The sequence below is a fragment of the Thalassophryne amazonica genome, chromosome 8 (assembly GCF_902500255.1).
Source record: "Thalassophryne amazonica chromosome 8, fThaAma1.1, whole genome shotgun sequence".
Lineage (NCBI taxonomy): Eukaryota > Metazoa > Chordata > Actinopteri > Batrachoidiformes > Batrachoididae > Thalassophryne > Thalassophryne amazonica.
Window position 1 is genome coordinate 8135681 of NC_047110.1, and position 16774 is coordinate 8152454.

General features: G+C 42.9%; 1 protein-coding gene across 1 annotated transcript in view; it reads left to right on the forward strand.

Moving 5' to 3' along the window:
* LOC117515238 (aminopeptidase N-like) overlaps nucleotides 1-16774 on the forward strand; it is an 82749-nt gene that overhangs the window by 52427 nt on the left and 13548 nt on the right. Inside the window, exons 16-20 of the mRNA XM_034175718.1 lie at nucleotides 6522-6669; nucleotides 8672-8763; nucleotides 10996-11106; nucleotides 11195-11362; nucleotides 16602-16742. Coding sequence (XP_034031609.1) covers nucleotides 6522-6669; nucleotides 8672-8763; nucleotides 10996-11106; nucleotides 11195-11362; nucleotides 16602-16742 — 660 coding nt within the window. The remainder of the gene's footprint in view (nucleotides 1-6521; nucleotides 6670-8671; nucleotides 8764-10995; nucleotides 11107-11194; nucleotides 11363-16601; nucleotides 16743-16774) is intronic.

A 16774-nucleotide genomic window follows, 5' to 3' on the forward strand; every position in this document is an offset into this window, starting at 1 on the left:
TGGAGGTTAAGCGAGTGTCTGACAGGGTGATGAGTGTGAAGTTGGAAATTGAAGGGGTGATGATGAATATCATCAGTGCATATGCCCCACAGGTAGGTTGTGAGATGAAGGAGAAAGAAGATTTCTGGAGTGTGTTAGATGAGGTGGTGGAGAGTGTGCCCAAGCATGAAAGAGTGGTGATAGGAGCAGACTTCAATGGGCATGTTGGTGAAGGGAACAGAGGTGATGAGGAACTAATGGGTAGATATGGTATCACGGATAGGAATGGGGAAGGACAGATGGTAGTTGATTTTGCAAAAAGGATGGAAATGGCTGTGGTGAATACCTACTTTAAGAAAAGGGAGGAGCACGGTGTAACATGTAAGAGTGGAGGAAGGTGCACACAGGTGGACTACATTCTTTATAGGAGATGCAAGCTAAAAGAAATCAGACTGCAAGGTGGTAGCAGGAGAGAGTGTCACTAGACAGCATAGGATGGTTGTTTGTAGGATGACTTTAGAGGTAAAGAAGAAGAAGAGAGTGAGAGCTCAACAAAGGATCAGATGGTGGAAGCTGAAGGAGGAAGACTGTTGTGTGAAATTTAGCGAGCAGGTGAGAGAAGCACTAGTTGGAGGGGAAGCAATTTTGGACAACTGGAAAAGTACTGCAGATGTGGTGAGGGAGACAGCTAGGGCAGTACTGGGTATGACATCTGGACAGTGGAAGGAAGACAAGGAGACTTGGTGGTGGAATGAAGAGGTCCAGGAAAGCATAAGGAGAAAGAGGTTGGCGAAAAAGTTTTGGGATAGTCGGAGAGATGAAGAAAGTAGACAGGAGTACAAGGAGATGTGGCGTAAGGTGAGAAGAGAAGTGGCAAAAGCAAAGGCATATTGCGAGCTGTACAAGAAGTTGAATAGTAAGGAAGGAGAAAAGGACTTGTACCGATTGGCCAGACAAAGGGACAGAGCTGGAAGGGATGTGCAGCAGGTTAGGGTGGTAAAAGATGCACATGGTAATGTGCTGACAAGTGAGGAGTGTGTGCTGAGAAGGTGGAGGGAATATTTTGAAGAGTTGATGAATAAAGAAAATGAACGAGAGAAAAGGCTGGATGATGTGGTGAGAGTAAATCAGGAAGTAAAAGAGATTAGCAAGGAAGAAGTGAGGGCTGCTATGAAGAGGATGAAGAGTGGAAAGGCAGTTCGTCCAGATGACATTCCAATGGAGGCATGGAAATGTCTAGGAGAGATGGCAGTAGAGTTTCTAACCAAATTGTTTAATAAAATCTTGGAAAGTGAGAGGATGCCTGAGGAGTGGAGACGAAGTGTGCTGGTTCCTATTTGTTAGGGTAGTGCAGGACATGTACGAGAATAGTGTGACAGCGGTGAGATGCGCAGTCGGAATGACACTCATTCAAGGTGGAGGTGGGATTACACCAAGGATCAGCTCTGAGTCCTTTCTTGTTTGCGGTGGTGATGGACAGGTTGACAGATGAGATCAGACAGGAGTCCCCATGGACTATGATGTTTGCAGATGACATTGTGATCTGTAGTGAGAGTAGAGAGCAAGTTGAGTCTAGTCTGGAGAAGTGGAGATATGCTTTGGAGAGAAGGGGAATGAAAGTCAGTAGAATCAAGACTGAGTACATGTGTGTGAATGAGAGGGAGCCCAGTGGAATAGTGCAGTTACAAGGAGTAGAAGTGGTGAAAGTAGATCAGTTTAAATATTTGGGGTCAGCTGTTCAAAGTAATGGAGAGTGTGGTAGAGAGGTGAAGAAGAGAGTGCAGGCAGGGTGGAGTGGGTGGAGAAAGGTGGCAGGAGTGATTTGTGACCGAAGAATATCAGCAAGAGTGAAGGGGAAAGTTTACAAAACAGTAGTGAGACCAGCTATGTTGTATGGTTTAGAGACAGTGGCACTAACAAAAAGGCAGGAGGCAGAGCTGGAGGTGGCAGAGCTGAAGATGTTGAGATTCTCTTTGGGAGTGACAAGAATGGACAAGATTAGGAATCAACATATCAGAGGGACAGCTCAGGTGGGACAGTTTGGAGACAAAGTCAGAGGCGCGAGATTGAGATGGTTTGGACATGTGCAGAGGAGGGACCCAGGGTATATAGGGAGAAGGATGCTGAGGATGGATCCATCAGGCAGGAGGAGAAGAGGGAGACCAAAGAGGAGGTTCATGGATGTGCTGAGAGACGACATGCAGGTGGTTGGTGTGACAGAGGAAGATACAGAGGACAGGGTGAGATGGAAACGATTGATCTGCTGTGGTGACACCTAACGGGAACAGCCGAAAGACAAAGAAGAAGATACAGCAAAACACTGCTGTGCTCCGGTACAGGAAGTGATACGATACCACAGTGAGAGCCAACCACCAGTAGAGGCAAGCCAATAAACAAACAAACAAGAACAAAGAGATTTCTGACATGCTCCAATCCGGATCTGGATCACCTGCAAAATTGAGATGAGTCTTTCCTGCCCTAATATCTGTCTGTGGTGCAAATTTCATGAGAATCCGTGAAGTAATTTTGACCTAATCCTTCAAAGCCTGTATGAAGTGAAATCTTGATCCAGAATCCGTATCACCTCCAAAATGTAATGGTGTCTTTCATGGCCTAATATGTATCATTGTTGAAAATTTCATCACAATCTGTGCAGTAGTTTTGACGTAATCCTACAGATAAATAAATAAACAAACAAGAGCAATGAGAGATTTCTGACATGCTCCGATCCGGATCTGGATCACCTGCAAAATTGAGATGAGTCTTTCCTGCCCTAATATCTGTCTGTGGTGCAAATTTGATGAGAATCCGTGAAGTAGTTTTGACCTAATCCTTCAAAGCCTGTATGAAGTGAAATCTTGCTCCAGAAACCTCATCCGAATCACCTCCAAAATTTAGTGGAGTCTTCATGGCCTAATATGTATCTGTGGTAAAAATGTCATCAAATTCCATGCAGTAGTTTTGACATAATCCTGCTAACAGACAGACAAATAAACGATGATTTTATTACATCCTTGGCAGTTGTAAATATTCATTCGGTTCCTATACCAACTGATTCCAAACAAGGGTCACTGGGGGCTGGAACCTGTCCCGGAGTACACCCTGGCTTGGACACCAGTCCATCGCAGGGCCACATACTGACAATGTTATGTTTGGGTCTGGAGACAATACAAAAACAACAGGATTAGGACCCAAAATGCTAAATTGTGTGGTGATGACTGCCAAGACCAGGTGGAACGGCTGAATGGAACTGTGACCAGCTGGATGTTCTGGAAGAGGCAAATGGATCTGGCGTGAAGAAGTAGAGAAAACTTACTTTGCCATAAAGTAAGTAACAATACCACAGTCAATGCAACCAACCCGGAGGACCAGAGATACTGTGAGAATGATGGAATTATCTGGCAAAGCTTGGATTTGATCTGGGGAATACATAGTCAGATGATTAAGGTGCAGGTGTGACGGCTGCTACATGTGTCCAACATCAGGAATCAGCAACCAGCCATCTACAGCGTCACTGGCAGGAGCAGAAAGAGAGAAAGGAAGAAAGAAAGAAAGCAAAGCCAACACCAAACACACCACAGACAAACTTTTTCACACTCAGACGCTCACCTGCGGTCAATCTAAATTTCCAGTTAACCTAACCTGCATGCAGTAGTGTGCACAGCTAACCAAAAAGTTAGCTTTGATAACCGCAAATCTGCTAACTGAAAGTTAGCTTTTATAACACTAAAAAGATAAACCGCTAAAAAAAATGTAGCGGTTAGTAGTAATTTAGCGGTAGTTACACCTAACCACTAACTATTATTATTGACTAAAAGTTAGCGACATATTGACACTGTTGGCTGCTGACAAGCCAGTTTAGAGTTAAAGCACCATGGGGGCTTCTGAGTAAATTCAAAGGCGGTCACAAACCCAAAACAAACAATGAGCCAGAGCTTTTTTTTTTTTAATGCATTTGGCCCGCTGCTGCACAATAATAATACAAATTTTTAAAAAAAGTCTCACTTTTCACACATAACAATGCAGACAGTGGCAAAGGAGATCAAACACAAGGCACTTTTCACTCATGGTTTCATTTACAAACAAAACTAATTCCAGATAGTTTATCAACATTAACGGCAACACCTAAAGGTTTGAGCTTAACCGACACACACGCCAAAAGGCATTATGGGAAATGAGTCTCCTCTCATTATCTACTGGATGGGAGTGTGACTAGTCACACTGTCGATCGCTGCAGCAATGCATTATGGGAGTTTGGAGTTTGGTTTTATTTATTTTTTAATTATTATTGTAGTACATGTTAGTTGGGGCGGCATGGTGGCTTAGGGGTTAGCAGTGTTGCCTCACATAAAGGTTAGGAGTTCGATTCCCACCTGTGGCCTTTCTCTGTGGAGTTAGCGTGTTGTCCCCGTGTTTGCGTGGGTCTCCTCTGGGTGCTCTGGCTTCCTCCCACATTCAAAGACATGCAGGTTAGGTGGACTGGAAACTTGAACTTGTCCGTAGGTGTACATGTGGGTGTGACTGTGTTTGTTTGTCTATATGTGGCCTTGCGCTGTATGACTGCTGGGATAGGCTCCAGCACCATGCAACCCTCAACTGGACTAAGCGGTTGAAGATGAGTGTGTGTGTGTATACACGTTAGTTTAGCAATATTGTTAGTGTTATAGATTTGCTATGTTTTTATAGTTCATGGAGTGTTGTTAGTTTGCTGAAGTGTTATGTTGTGACCACTGCCACTGTCTGTGTTGTTTGTATGTTAAAAGTAAATGACCCTTCTTTTGCGGCAGCCGCCCCGCCACCTTCTGCTGGGGGAGGACTGAGCTTCTCACAGCGGCCTGACTGTTGCAAAATACACAATAGGAACAAATACGCGTATGTTTGATTTTAGGGTTTACAGATGTTTTTGACCGTTAAGATTTACTCACTATGCTTGCACAATGAAGTTAGCGGACTGAAAGTTAGTGGAACTAAATTTAGCAGAAGCTAAGTGGTTCGCTGATGGTTTTCAAAGTTAGCTGAAAAGCTAACTTTGCTATTAAAAATTTTGCTAATAAGTGGTTAGCGGAACTGTGCCCACCACTGCCTGCATGTCTCTGGAAGTGGGAGGAACTCCACATGAATATGGGGAGAACATGCAAATTATTCCACACAGAGATCCCAGGAGGCAACAGTGGTAACCACTGAGCCACTGTGCCACCCAATTTATGAAATTTGAGTTGATGAATAAAAAAATACTTTACTGTGATCACAGCCAACAAATTTGGCTATAATCTGTTGAATCAATCTTTCCTTAGAGTAATCATTGGGAAAATGCTGAGAAACATGACCCAACGTCCTTCTAACATGCATACACACACACACATATATACATATATATAAAAAATACACACACATATATACATATAAAATCCAGTTGCTGTTCATACAATTACATCCACCAAGGATGTAATAAAATCATCAGCATTTATATATTTAATTGTGTCTGTCTGTTAGCAGGATTACGTCCAAAACTGCTGCACGAATTTTCAAAAATTTTCACTACAGGCCATGGGAGACTCCATTAAATTTTGGAGGTGATCTGGATCAAGTTTCACTTTACACTTTTAAGGATTACACAAAACTATTTTTGCACCAAACAGATTTGCACCACAGACAGAAATTACTTCCAAAATGACTTGTTAGACATGTACATTTTGGCCAGTGGAATTATCTCATATTGTCATTCCTACTTCTGTTAGTTTGTCTGCTTGTGGTGGCGTTTTGTCCAGAAGGTCCTCAGAGACTCCACCACATGGATTGATGATCCTGATTGACTTACATCATTAACTGCTGCTTTCTGCAAATAGGCAGACCAAATATGACCATAAAATTGACAACAAACATTTCAGTCTGTGAAAATTGTCTGGTGAATTTAATCGGAGAACCGCTTATTTGTCATATGACTTTTACATTACCGAATTCAGTCAAGCGACTCCAGAGGGTTAAAATAGTTTATAATTTTACACTCTTACAAAGAGGTTTTAATCTATCAATATGGAGATAGAGCCTATGATCAAAGCACTGACTGTAGCCTTTTTACAGTCATTCAGAATCACTGAGGAAGATACGATGACATCATCAGCAAGCATTATCGCGACTGGTTGGTGGAGTCAAAACATCTACCGTCGGCCAGATTTATATTGTGAAGCGTTTAAACCAGTAACCTTGGACAGTGTGTTAGACGTTTGTGATTAATTTCTAGTTTATCATCATTTTCGGAATATTTTCTAAATTTAGCAATAATCTTAGATCTGTTTTCACTCCATTGTGATGTAAACAACAACCTGTACATGGTCTTATGTCCAGCTTATACACCCCATGTAACTACAGGCTTTTTCTTGCACATTTGAGAGAGCTTTAACCTTCAGGCAACTATGATGTCTTCTGTCTAAAATGCTCCTGGGAACTCCAGGGCTATTTTTTTTCTGGAAAAGTTCACATACACCATATAATGTGATTTTACGATATGTCTAAAGTAAAACCTTATTTTACCATGTCTTCAGGTCTGGGGATGTCCCAATTACTCTGGCTCTGAGGACAACTACTTATTTGTCTGTGGAGAGGGAATACATGCCCTGGCAGTCTGCGCTAGTGAACATGCAATATTACTACCTCATGCTGGACCGTACGGACGTCTATCAGCCTATGCAGGTAGAATTTAATTGGTATATCCTATGTCTGTATTAGGGACAAACATTTTCCAGTGCATTCTAGGATTTTTTTGCACAGCATAGATATGTGGTTGACTCAGGTGATAAGATAGTTCTCTGGGACATTCTGAGAACTTGTAGGCTCCCCAACAAGTTGCTGGACATCAGCCAGCCGACATATTTGATACACATACTATATACATAGATAATGTCAATTTCAATTTCTTTGTTTCATTTATGTAGTGCCAAATCACAACAAAGTTGCCTCAAAGTGCTTCACACAAGTAAGTTCTAACCAACACCCAGAGAAAGCACACAGCTGACAGTGGTAAGGAAAAAACTCCCTCTGATGATTTGAGGAAGAAACCTCAAGCAGATCAGACTCAAAGGGGTGACCCTCTGCTTGGGCCATGCTACCAATGCAATTGACCAAACAATTTACAAAACAAATATACAGGAAATTTTGCCTGGCAGAAAAAGACACCACACCCATCTCTGGAAGGAGCTGCACCTCAAACAGAGAGAAAAAACAGAATCAGAGATCAGAAAGACAACAAATACAGTATAATTTGTCAGCATTAAGCAAGAAAAGCAGAAGAAATACTAAGGTGATCGCCAGCCACTAGCCCTAAGCTTCACTAAAAGACCCAGACTTTAGATTAAGTTGAGGCCGCGGCACGCGCTGTTTACCAATAAAATGATTTTAAAAGGGTAAAAAGTGTAGTAACATATGCCAGTATGCTAGCCATACAAAAGGGAAAATAAGTGTGTCTTAAGTCTGGACTTGAAAGTCTCCACAGAATCTGATTGTTTTATTGATGCAGGAAGATCATTCCGCAGAACAGGGGCACAATAAGAGAAAGCTCAGTGACCCACAGACTTTTTATTCACCCTAGGGACGCAAAATAGTCCTGCACCTTGAGAACGCAAAGCCCAGGCCGGTAAGTAGGGTTTAAGTCGGTCAGCCAAGTAGGGAGGTGCTAGTCCGTGAATCATTTTATAGGTTAATAGCAGAACCTTAAAATCTGATCGCACAGAGACAGGAAGCCAGTGAAGAGACACTAATATGGGTATAATGTGGTCAAACTTCATGTCAGAAGTCTGGCAGCATCATTTTGAACCAATTGGAGAGTCCTAATGCTGGACTGCGGTAAACCTGAAAATAGAACATTGCACTACTCCAATCTAGAAGAGACAAACGCATGAATCAGGTTCTCAGTGTCAGCCATAGACAGGATGGTACTAATCTTTGCTATATTTCGCAGGTGGAAGAAAGCAGTCCTCGTAATATCTCTAATGTGGAGGTCAAAGGACAACGTAGGATCAAAAATTACCCCAAGGTTCCTCACTTTGTCAGTGATGTATGACACACGAGCCTAGGCTGAGTGTTAACTGGTCAAATTGATGCCGATGTCTCACTGAACCAAGAACCATCATATCAGACTTATCAGTGTTTAAAAGTAGGAAATTGCTAGTTATCCAACTTCTCACTGATGCAAGGCAATCTAAGGATTTTATGTGGATGAGTTACCAGCAGTTATCGGTATGTATAACTGAGTATCATCAGCATAGCAATGAAAGGTAATCCCAAAATGCTGCAATATGTGCCCAAGGCGTGCTATATAAAGGAAGAAAAGCAGGGGGCTTAGGACAGACCCCTGTGGAACCCCAAATTTCATGCCACTAAGGTTAGCAGTAGTGTTATTGTACAATACACAATGAGAACGACTGGTCAGGTATGACATCAACCAAGCAAGAGCATTCCCAGTAATCCTAAAATCAGTGGTGGGCACAGCTAACCAAAAGGTTAGCTTCGATAACCATTAATCAGATAACTGAAACTTGTCTTTTATGATGCTAAACTGCTAAAAAAAAAAAAAAAGAAAAATTCTTTATTACAGATAACTGTTTTTACTGATTCTGATGTGGCCACATCATATTACACTGTCGGCTTTACAATTACATTTAAGTGCCAACTGCTATATCCTCTGCCATTCTTCTAGGACTACATGAAGAAACTGGTTTCACCTCTCTTCCTGTATTTCAAGAACCTTACATCAGACTGGAGACTTGTTCCACAAAGACACATGGACCAGTAAGTACACTTGTATGGATTCTGATTCGTAAATCATTCAGTTTTCCTCGCCAGGATGTTTTGACAGCATAACAATAAGACTACTGTAATTCAGGCTGGGGGGTTGGTGAAGGCAGTAGGGGTTTCAGGAAGCCTATTTGAAAGACTACTTTGGTCATTTTAACCAACTGCACAAAGTTAATGTCAACAGATTAATTTAAAAGGCCTCAATTAATAAAGATTCTGCTTTGGGCCACCTTGAGGTTAAGATCACAAGCAAAAAGGTCTTGTTAACACTACAGGAATTATGTCACCCAGGGATTTTACTGCCATGGAGGATGAAATGGTACCACTGGCAGCCACCAGCATTTGTTTTTTTTTTACTACAGTGTAGATTTAGCAGTGCAGATGTCACAAGGAGTTTTAATGGCACCAACAAATAGCACATAGGGAGCTGATGGGGCAGCAGTGGGAATTTGTGCAACTGTAGAGCGAAAATGGCAAAACAGTTCTTTTGCTCTGTCTAATGGGGTACTGACACGTGCATGACTTTGATTCATGCACTTGCACGCATGTCGTCGTGATGATCCCACCCACTGTGATCCCAGTTGGATGCCGTGGTTTGTTCCACCGCTTGCTCTACGCTGGACTCTGCGTATATAAAATAATTATTTTGTAGTGGATTAATTATTATTTTCTCTGCAAGTTGTCTGTTGAAAATGGCTCTTATACATGAAGGTAATTTTTTGAACATTTCAAAATTCTCTGTGCAGTTCCACACGCCAGTGCCCCCTCAATTCAGTCTGCACCTGTTAAAGATGAGTTTACTCTCCTGCACGACACAGAGCGTGCAATTGCGTGAATCAGTGTCAGTGCACCTTAACTGGTTGCCTTGTTCACAGATGCTGCAGTAAGGACACAGTGCCATTCTGAAAAGTTTAAAGGGCATATCAACCCCCAATCAACCCTGTCTTTTAAAAAAGTATATATCAGCGTTTTTCATCTCCGTCTTTATAAGATCAGCAATTTCGGCTTTAACGGAAAGCAAGATTTCCGATTTCAGCATATCAGTTTCTTTCTGGGACGGAGTCCACGGGAGTCATTGTGAGAATTAAGATTTGTTGGTATTTCTTGAGTAAAAGTGCCTATTTAAATTCACAACCAAAGGGTCGATGGGAGCTTAGAGAAAACACTTTCTACCCCATCGTCTTCTTGACAGCGCCCCGGCCTACATGTTTTTACAGTGAATATGTTGTAAAAATAATTAAATTTTGTACTTTACGTTGCATGGTTTGACCTGTCATGTCTCAAAATGTACTTTATACACATATGTTTTTAGGCCTACTGAACCAGCTACGCTCCATCACGTGCATGTCCCATTGCTTAACCTGGCCAAGTCTATTAGTGTTAACCTAAATAATCGCTTGGCCTACAATCAAATCTTCTGAATCATGGCACATTGCCACAAAAGTTTAAGACTTTATATAAACCCCTTGTGTTGTGATTCAAACCACTCAAAACAAGGATGGACCCCAAAATGCAAGGCAGTGGACACAGAAGGATTGAAGAGCTCAGGGTTTTATTTTACCCAGGTGATAGGAGAAATTAGAATTTAACACAATCCAAGGTGCCAACAAAACAATAATGGCAACAAAAGTCTTTAGTGAAGAACCAAAAATCCAAAGTGACAACTCAAACAATTAGTGCAACAAGAGAGTCTTTAGTAGAGAAACAAAAATCCACAATGACAACTAAAATAGATAATGAAAAAAGAGACTTTTGTGGGGAAAAAAAAAAATCCAAAGAGACCAAAATTCACAAGACAGTCAAAGTAAAACAAGCACTCAAAATGATGAGGACAAAACTTACAGCAGGAGAACATGGTTCCAAACTGACAAGCAGACAAAAGTGACCAGCAGAGAAGAACTGAACTTGTGAAACTAAATACCAAACTAATTACAGAGCGGCAGGTGACACATCAAGACCAGAACACACCTGAATACTGATTAACTTCTAAGGGTATGTGAAAAACCAAAGGTAAAATCTGTCCACCTAATAAGCAATAAGCAACTAATGAGGCTCTGAATTTACCAGTCGAATCACAAGTGATAGTGCAACAGCCCTTTACAGTGAAACATGCCGTCAGCTAAACATCACATCCTGATAGTAGCTTTGGATTAATGTAGAAATGATTACATGAGTAAAAGCAGTGTTGGAAGTTCTGAACACTGCACTTCTTTGCCTTCATTGTAGGTATAACCAGGTGAATGCCGTCCGTGTGGCCTGCAGCGCCGGACTGACAGAATGTCAAATCCTGACAACGACATGGTTCAAGCAGTGGATGGACAATCCTCATCAGAATTTGTCAGTGCACTGTCCCTTGAAATAACACATTATGTTTTTATATACTCTTCAATAATACTCAGTCACTTCACTCTGTTTTTATTTTGAGGATCCAACCCAACCTGCGTTCAGCGGTTTACTGCAGCGCCATGGCGGCAGGGGATGTGGCTGAGTGGGAATTTGGTTGGTACCAGTTGAAGAAAGCTTCAGCAACCAGTGACTCCAGCAAACTCCTGTCTGCGCTGGCCTGCACCACCAACACAGAACTGCTGAAAAGGTGGGTTTTTGTTGTACTAACATCAAACACTGACCTGATAAGTAAATGAAACAATGGTCCATTACATTTTATACGGTTTGTGTCTGTGAGGGCACTCAGGTGGAACTAATGTGTGGCGTTGATTACACATTCATGCATTTAGGTTTATTTGTCATTTTGAAGTATGTTTAAGAGGCAAAACAACAAACAACTGGTACATGAACCGCATTTATGTCTGAATCAGAAGTTCAAAGTGCTTTACAATGATGCCTCACATTCACCCACACACCAGTGTCAGGGTGCTGCCACACAAGGTGCTCACTACACAGTGGGAGCAACTCAGGGGTTAAGGACCTTTTCCCAAGGGCTCTTAGTGACTGTCTGGTCCAAGAACCAAGGATCCTCTGGTCTCAGGCCCATTGCTTCACCACAAGACCGTCATATTTTCAAAACAAACTTTTACTATTCAGCCTGACCAGTTGGTGCAGGTGTGCTCATTTATGCGTGGTGTGTCTTTGGAGACATTTCAGAACTGGCTGTGGTTGGATCTGTGTCTGTGGGAGCTGCTGTTCTTCTGGGGAAAATAGAGTAGCTGATCCCTGATCCAGTTCTCTTCAACTTAACTGCAAACTGTAATTAGTTGATACTCACTGAGTTTGTGCAAACTGAAAGACCTTGTCTTCAAGACCAGGTGTGGCCCATTCTCCAAATACATCAGGAGTTGAATTAGGAAGAGTATTTACAGTAAAACCTGTGTCAGATAAATATGGACCTGGATCAGACAATCCTGAGCAAAAATGGGAAATGCAAAGTACAAATGACATTGTTTGCATGAATAACAACAGCAATCAGAGATTTCTGACACCCTCCAATCTGGATTCAGATCACCTCCAAAATTCAGTGGAGTCTTCCATGTCCTAATATCTGTCTGTGGTGCACATTTGCTGAGAATCTCAAATCCTATAATGGACATGTCTTGGGCATGAATAAGCAAAGCTCGTCAGCATCTCACCATGTCATTCAGACTTTATTTTGAGTAAATGTTTCAGGACAGCATTAGCATGGCAAAAACCTTTCAGCTTCTTGGGGGGGGGGGGGGGGTCCACTCCACCAGGTCCCCTGCCTTTTTAAGCATTTTCCTTATTTTGCCTTTCATCTTCTGGAGGGGCTCTGTCCCCCATACTCCGCACCTTTTTAAGCCTTTTTCTTTTTTGCTTTTCAGCTGACCCCTCTAATTACAGCCCTCTTAACCCCCTGCCACTTTAAGCATTTTTTTAATGTAGATGTAAATTAATATTCAGAGTTTCCAGCTAGTTGACAGTAGGGCTGTGCAATATGGACAAATTATCGTATCTCAATATTGTCATATAAATTGTCATGTAAATGTCACTTATATACATGCTGTCCATATTCTTGAGCCGCTTAGGTGGGTAGGGAGAGTTCCCATGGGATAAAAAAGTTTTTCAACCTACCATCCCTGGTTCTCAAGACACGGCACCTAAGTGGCTCTACTCTCACTTATTTTTTGTTTGTTTGTTTGTTTTTAAGATATTTCTGTGTATCTTAGTAAACACTAGTAGAGTTTCACCTTAGATTTGGAATGTGTAATAGAAGATATACCTTACTGAATTGTCATATCAATATGATAAACAATATGACTATGATTTGACACAAAGTGCAGCAACAGTGAAAATGAAACATTCTTAAACAAAACAGTAATAATCCCACACTCATTTTGCACTCATCATAAGGTTAGGATACTGTGACCTCCAAAAGTATTGGAACACTTGGAATTTCACACATTTTAATTTGTTTATGCTATTTAAAATACAAGAAATACAAAAAAATAAAGAATAAACATTTCTAAAATTATCTTCCTCAAACTCGAAGTGAAAGCAAATCTCTAAAACTTGATAAAACCTGTAAATAATAATCAGTTTTATTGTGAGTTTTCTTTAGACAACATGACAACATGAACATTTCCAAGTCACTGAATATGTCTTGGACTTTTTTATTTTATTTACATCAATTATTATGAAGAAATACAAAAGTTTCTTTTACCAAAACATCAAATCTAGTCTTTCATCTCAAATGTACTTTCTGTTAAATGGTAGCTGAACTTTCAGGTCTTCTTTTTAAGAAAATCCTCCTCTACACCACTTCATCAGGAAGATGGATTTTATATTTTTATTTAATTTCTACGTTGTAGAGATTTGCTTTCAGTTTGAGTTAAGGAAGATAATTTTAGAAAAAAAAATGTATTTGAAATGGAATAAACTAATTAAAATGTGTGAAATACCAAGTGTTCCAATACTTTTGAAGGCAATTGAGAGTGGAATCCTGCAAATGGTGATACAAGCATCACATTCAGCACAAATAATCCATAGACATGAACTCTTTTGAAAAACTGATTGGCCACTTGAATTTTCAATAGGCATCCAGGTAAGGGTCAATTGAAGAATTAGACAGGGGTCAAAATTAAAAGATGCTCCAATCATGTAGAAAACTACACCACATTATTTGCCTGATCATAAAGGTTCCAAAAATGTATAGTTTGGACAATTTGTGACTGAATGTTATGGATGCCCGAAAGAGTGACATGGGCCCGCCCTCCTGTGGGTTCACCACCTGCAGAGGGGGCCATGGGGGCCGTGTGCAGAGAGGATTGGGTGGCGGTCGAGGGCGGGTGGCCTAGCGGCCCGGTCCATGCTCACAGTCCCTGGCTGTTGGGACGTGGAATGTCACCTCGCTGGGGGGAAGGAGCCTGAGCTTGTGTGGGAGGTTGAGAGATACCGACTAGAGATAGTCGGGCTCACCTCCACACACAGCTTGGGCTCTGGTACCCAACTCCTGGAGAGGGGCTGGACGCTTCATTTTTCTGGTGTCACCCACGGGGAGAGGCGGAGAGCTGGGGTCGCATTGCTTATTGCTCCCCAGCTCAGTCGCCAAGTGTTGGAGTTCACTCCGGTGAACGAGAGGGTCGTGTCCCTACGCCTTCGGGTCGGGGACAGGTCTCTCACCATTGTCTCGGCCTACGGGCCGAGCAGCAGTGCAGAGTACCCGCCCTTCCTGGAGTCCCTGGGAGGGGTACTAGATAGCGCTCCGACTGGGGACTCCATTGTTCTCCTGGGGGATTTCAACGCCCACGTGGGCGGCGACAATGAGACCTGGAGGGGGGTGATCGGGAAGCATGCCCTCCCCGATCTGAACCCGAGTGGTGTTCAGTTGTTGGATTTCTGTGCTAGTCACAGTTTGTCCATCACGAACACCATGTTCCAGCACAAGGGTGTCCATAAGTGCACGTGGCACCAGGACACCCTGAGCCGGAGGTCGATGATCGACTTTGTAGTCGTATCATCTGACCTTCGGCCACGTGTCTCGGACACTCGAGTAAAGAGAGGGGAGAGCTGTCGACTGATCACCACCTGGTGGTGAGTTGGATCCGCTGGGAGGGTAGGAAGCCGGTAAGACCTGGCAAGCCCAAACGTATCGTGAGGGTCTGCTGGGAACGACTGGCAGAACCCTCTTTCAGTGAGGTCTTCAACTCCCACCTCCGGGAGAGCTTCTCCCAGATCCCGGGGGAGGTTGGAGACATGGAGTCCGAGTGGACCATGTTCTCCACCTCCATTGTCGATGCGGCTGCTCGTAGCTGTGGTTGCAAGGTCTCTGGTGCCTGTCGCGGCGGCAATCCCTGAACCCGGTGGTGGACACCGGAAGTAAGGGATGCCATCAAGCTGAAGGAGTCCTACTTATCTTTGTTGGTAGGTGGGACCCCAGAGGCAGATGACAGGTATGGCAGGCCAAGCGTGCCGCAGCCCGTGCGGTCACAGAGGCAAAAACTCGGGTCTGGGAGGAGTTCAGGGAGGCTATGGAGGAGGACTATCGGTCGGCCTCGAAGAGATTCTGGCAAACCGTTTGACGCCTCAGGAGGCGGAAGCAGCTCTCCACCAGCACTGTTTACGGTGCGGGTGGAACGAGATCACGAGTACAAGCGGCCGAGATGAGTTTCCTCTGCAGGGTGGCTGGGCGCTCCCTTAGAGATAGGGTTAGGAGCTCGGTCACTCAGGAGGAGCTCGGAGTCGAGCCGCTGCTCCTCCACGTTGAAAGGAGTCAGTTGAGGTGGCTCGGGCATCTTTTCCGGATGCCCCCTGAACGCCTCGTTGGAGAGGTGTTCCGGGCGCGTCCCACTGGGAGGAGGCCCCGGGGAGGACCCGGGACACGCTGGAGGGACTGCGTCTCTCAGATCAAACGACGTGTTCAGTTCAAATCTGAAGCAAACATTTTTCTTCTTCTACTAAGGTGGATTAGAACTTTTTGTGGTACACAGCACCAACTACTGGACAGGAGGAATTTAGCAGTCAATGTGACTCACTGATTTGAAAATGCAGCTCTTTCAACCAGGCGTGTCAACCAGCCATGACGTCAATGCCTGTTGCAGCAGAGAGGCTGCATAGAAACAAAAAACAACAAAAATCACTTAATGTCAATGTCTGGACACTTAATTGTATTTCTTTAAAAATGAATGTCTCCGTGTGTAACAGACGCACATATTGGAGTCTGTGTTGGACATCACGGTGTCATCCCACAGTGGACGCACAGTGCTTCAACATGCTCATGTGCTGTCAAACCTGTCTTTGACAGGATATGTTTTTTGTTTTGTCCATGGTGATTTAGCAAACTGCTGAGTAATTATGGTGCCTTCTGTCAGTGGAACACACAGCAAACTGTGCACATGGTTGTCGGTGCATTCTGCGAGCGGGGGTGGGGCGCATCCTGATTGTTCAGCCGTTTGTTTAGCGTGCCGTGGATGGAGCAGGAGTTGAAAGTCTCAAATAGGAGATTGTTTGCTTTTTCCTTTCTTTTTCTTTTTTCCATCACATGAACACTGTTTGGTGTCAGAGTTTATGTCTAACTCCGTGAGGTAGCAGTGCTAACCGCTCCTCCACTGTGCCACCCTAACTTACATCATGTTATAGAGATTTTTCACTCAAGATGAAAAAGAACAGCTTTTAAAAAACTTATATAAAAAGGAGTGAATACTTTTTTTAAATTTACATTTAATGGCAATAATATGTACCTCTGTGTAACTGAATTGTGTTTTACAGTTTATTCAGTTTTAATTCAAGTATTAAACAGAGGGAATATTTGATCTGTTCCTGGATTTATTTAAATTAGGGATAAGAGTTTTTCTTTGCAGGTCTTCATCATTCCAAGGATGTTCTTAATCTGAGATTTGTTCATGTCTGCTTTTTTTCCCCAGGTATCTCTCATACACCTTAAACCCAGCGATGATCCGTAAGCAGGATGCCACCTCAGTCATCATCTCCGTTGCCAGCAATCGAGTTGGACAGAGTCTGGCCTGGGACTTTGTCAGGGTCCAGTGGGAGTACATGTTCACAAAGTGAGTATTAAAATACGGACGGCATCACACAA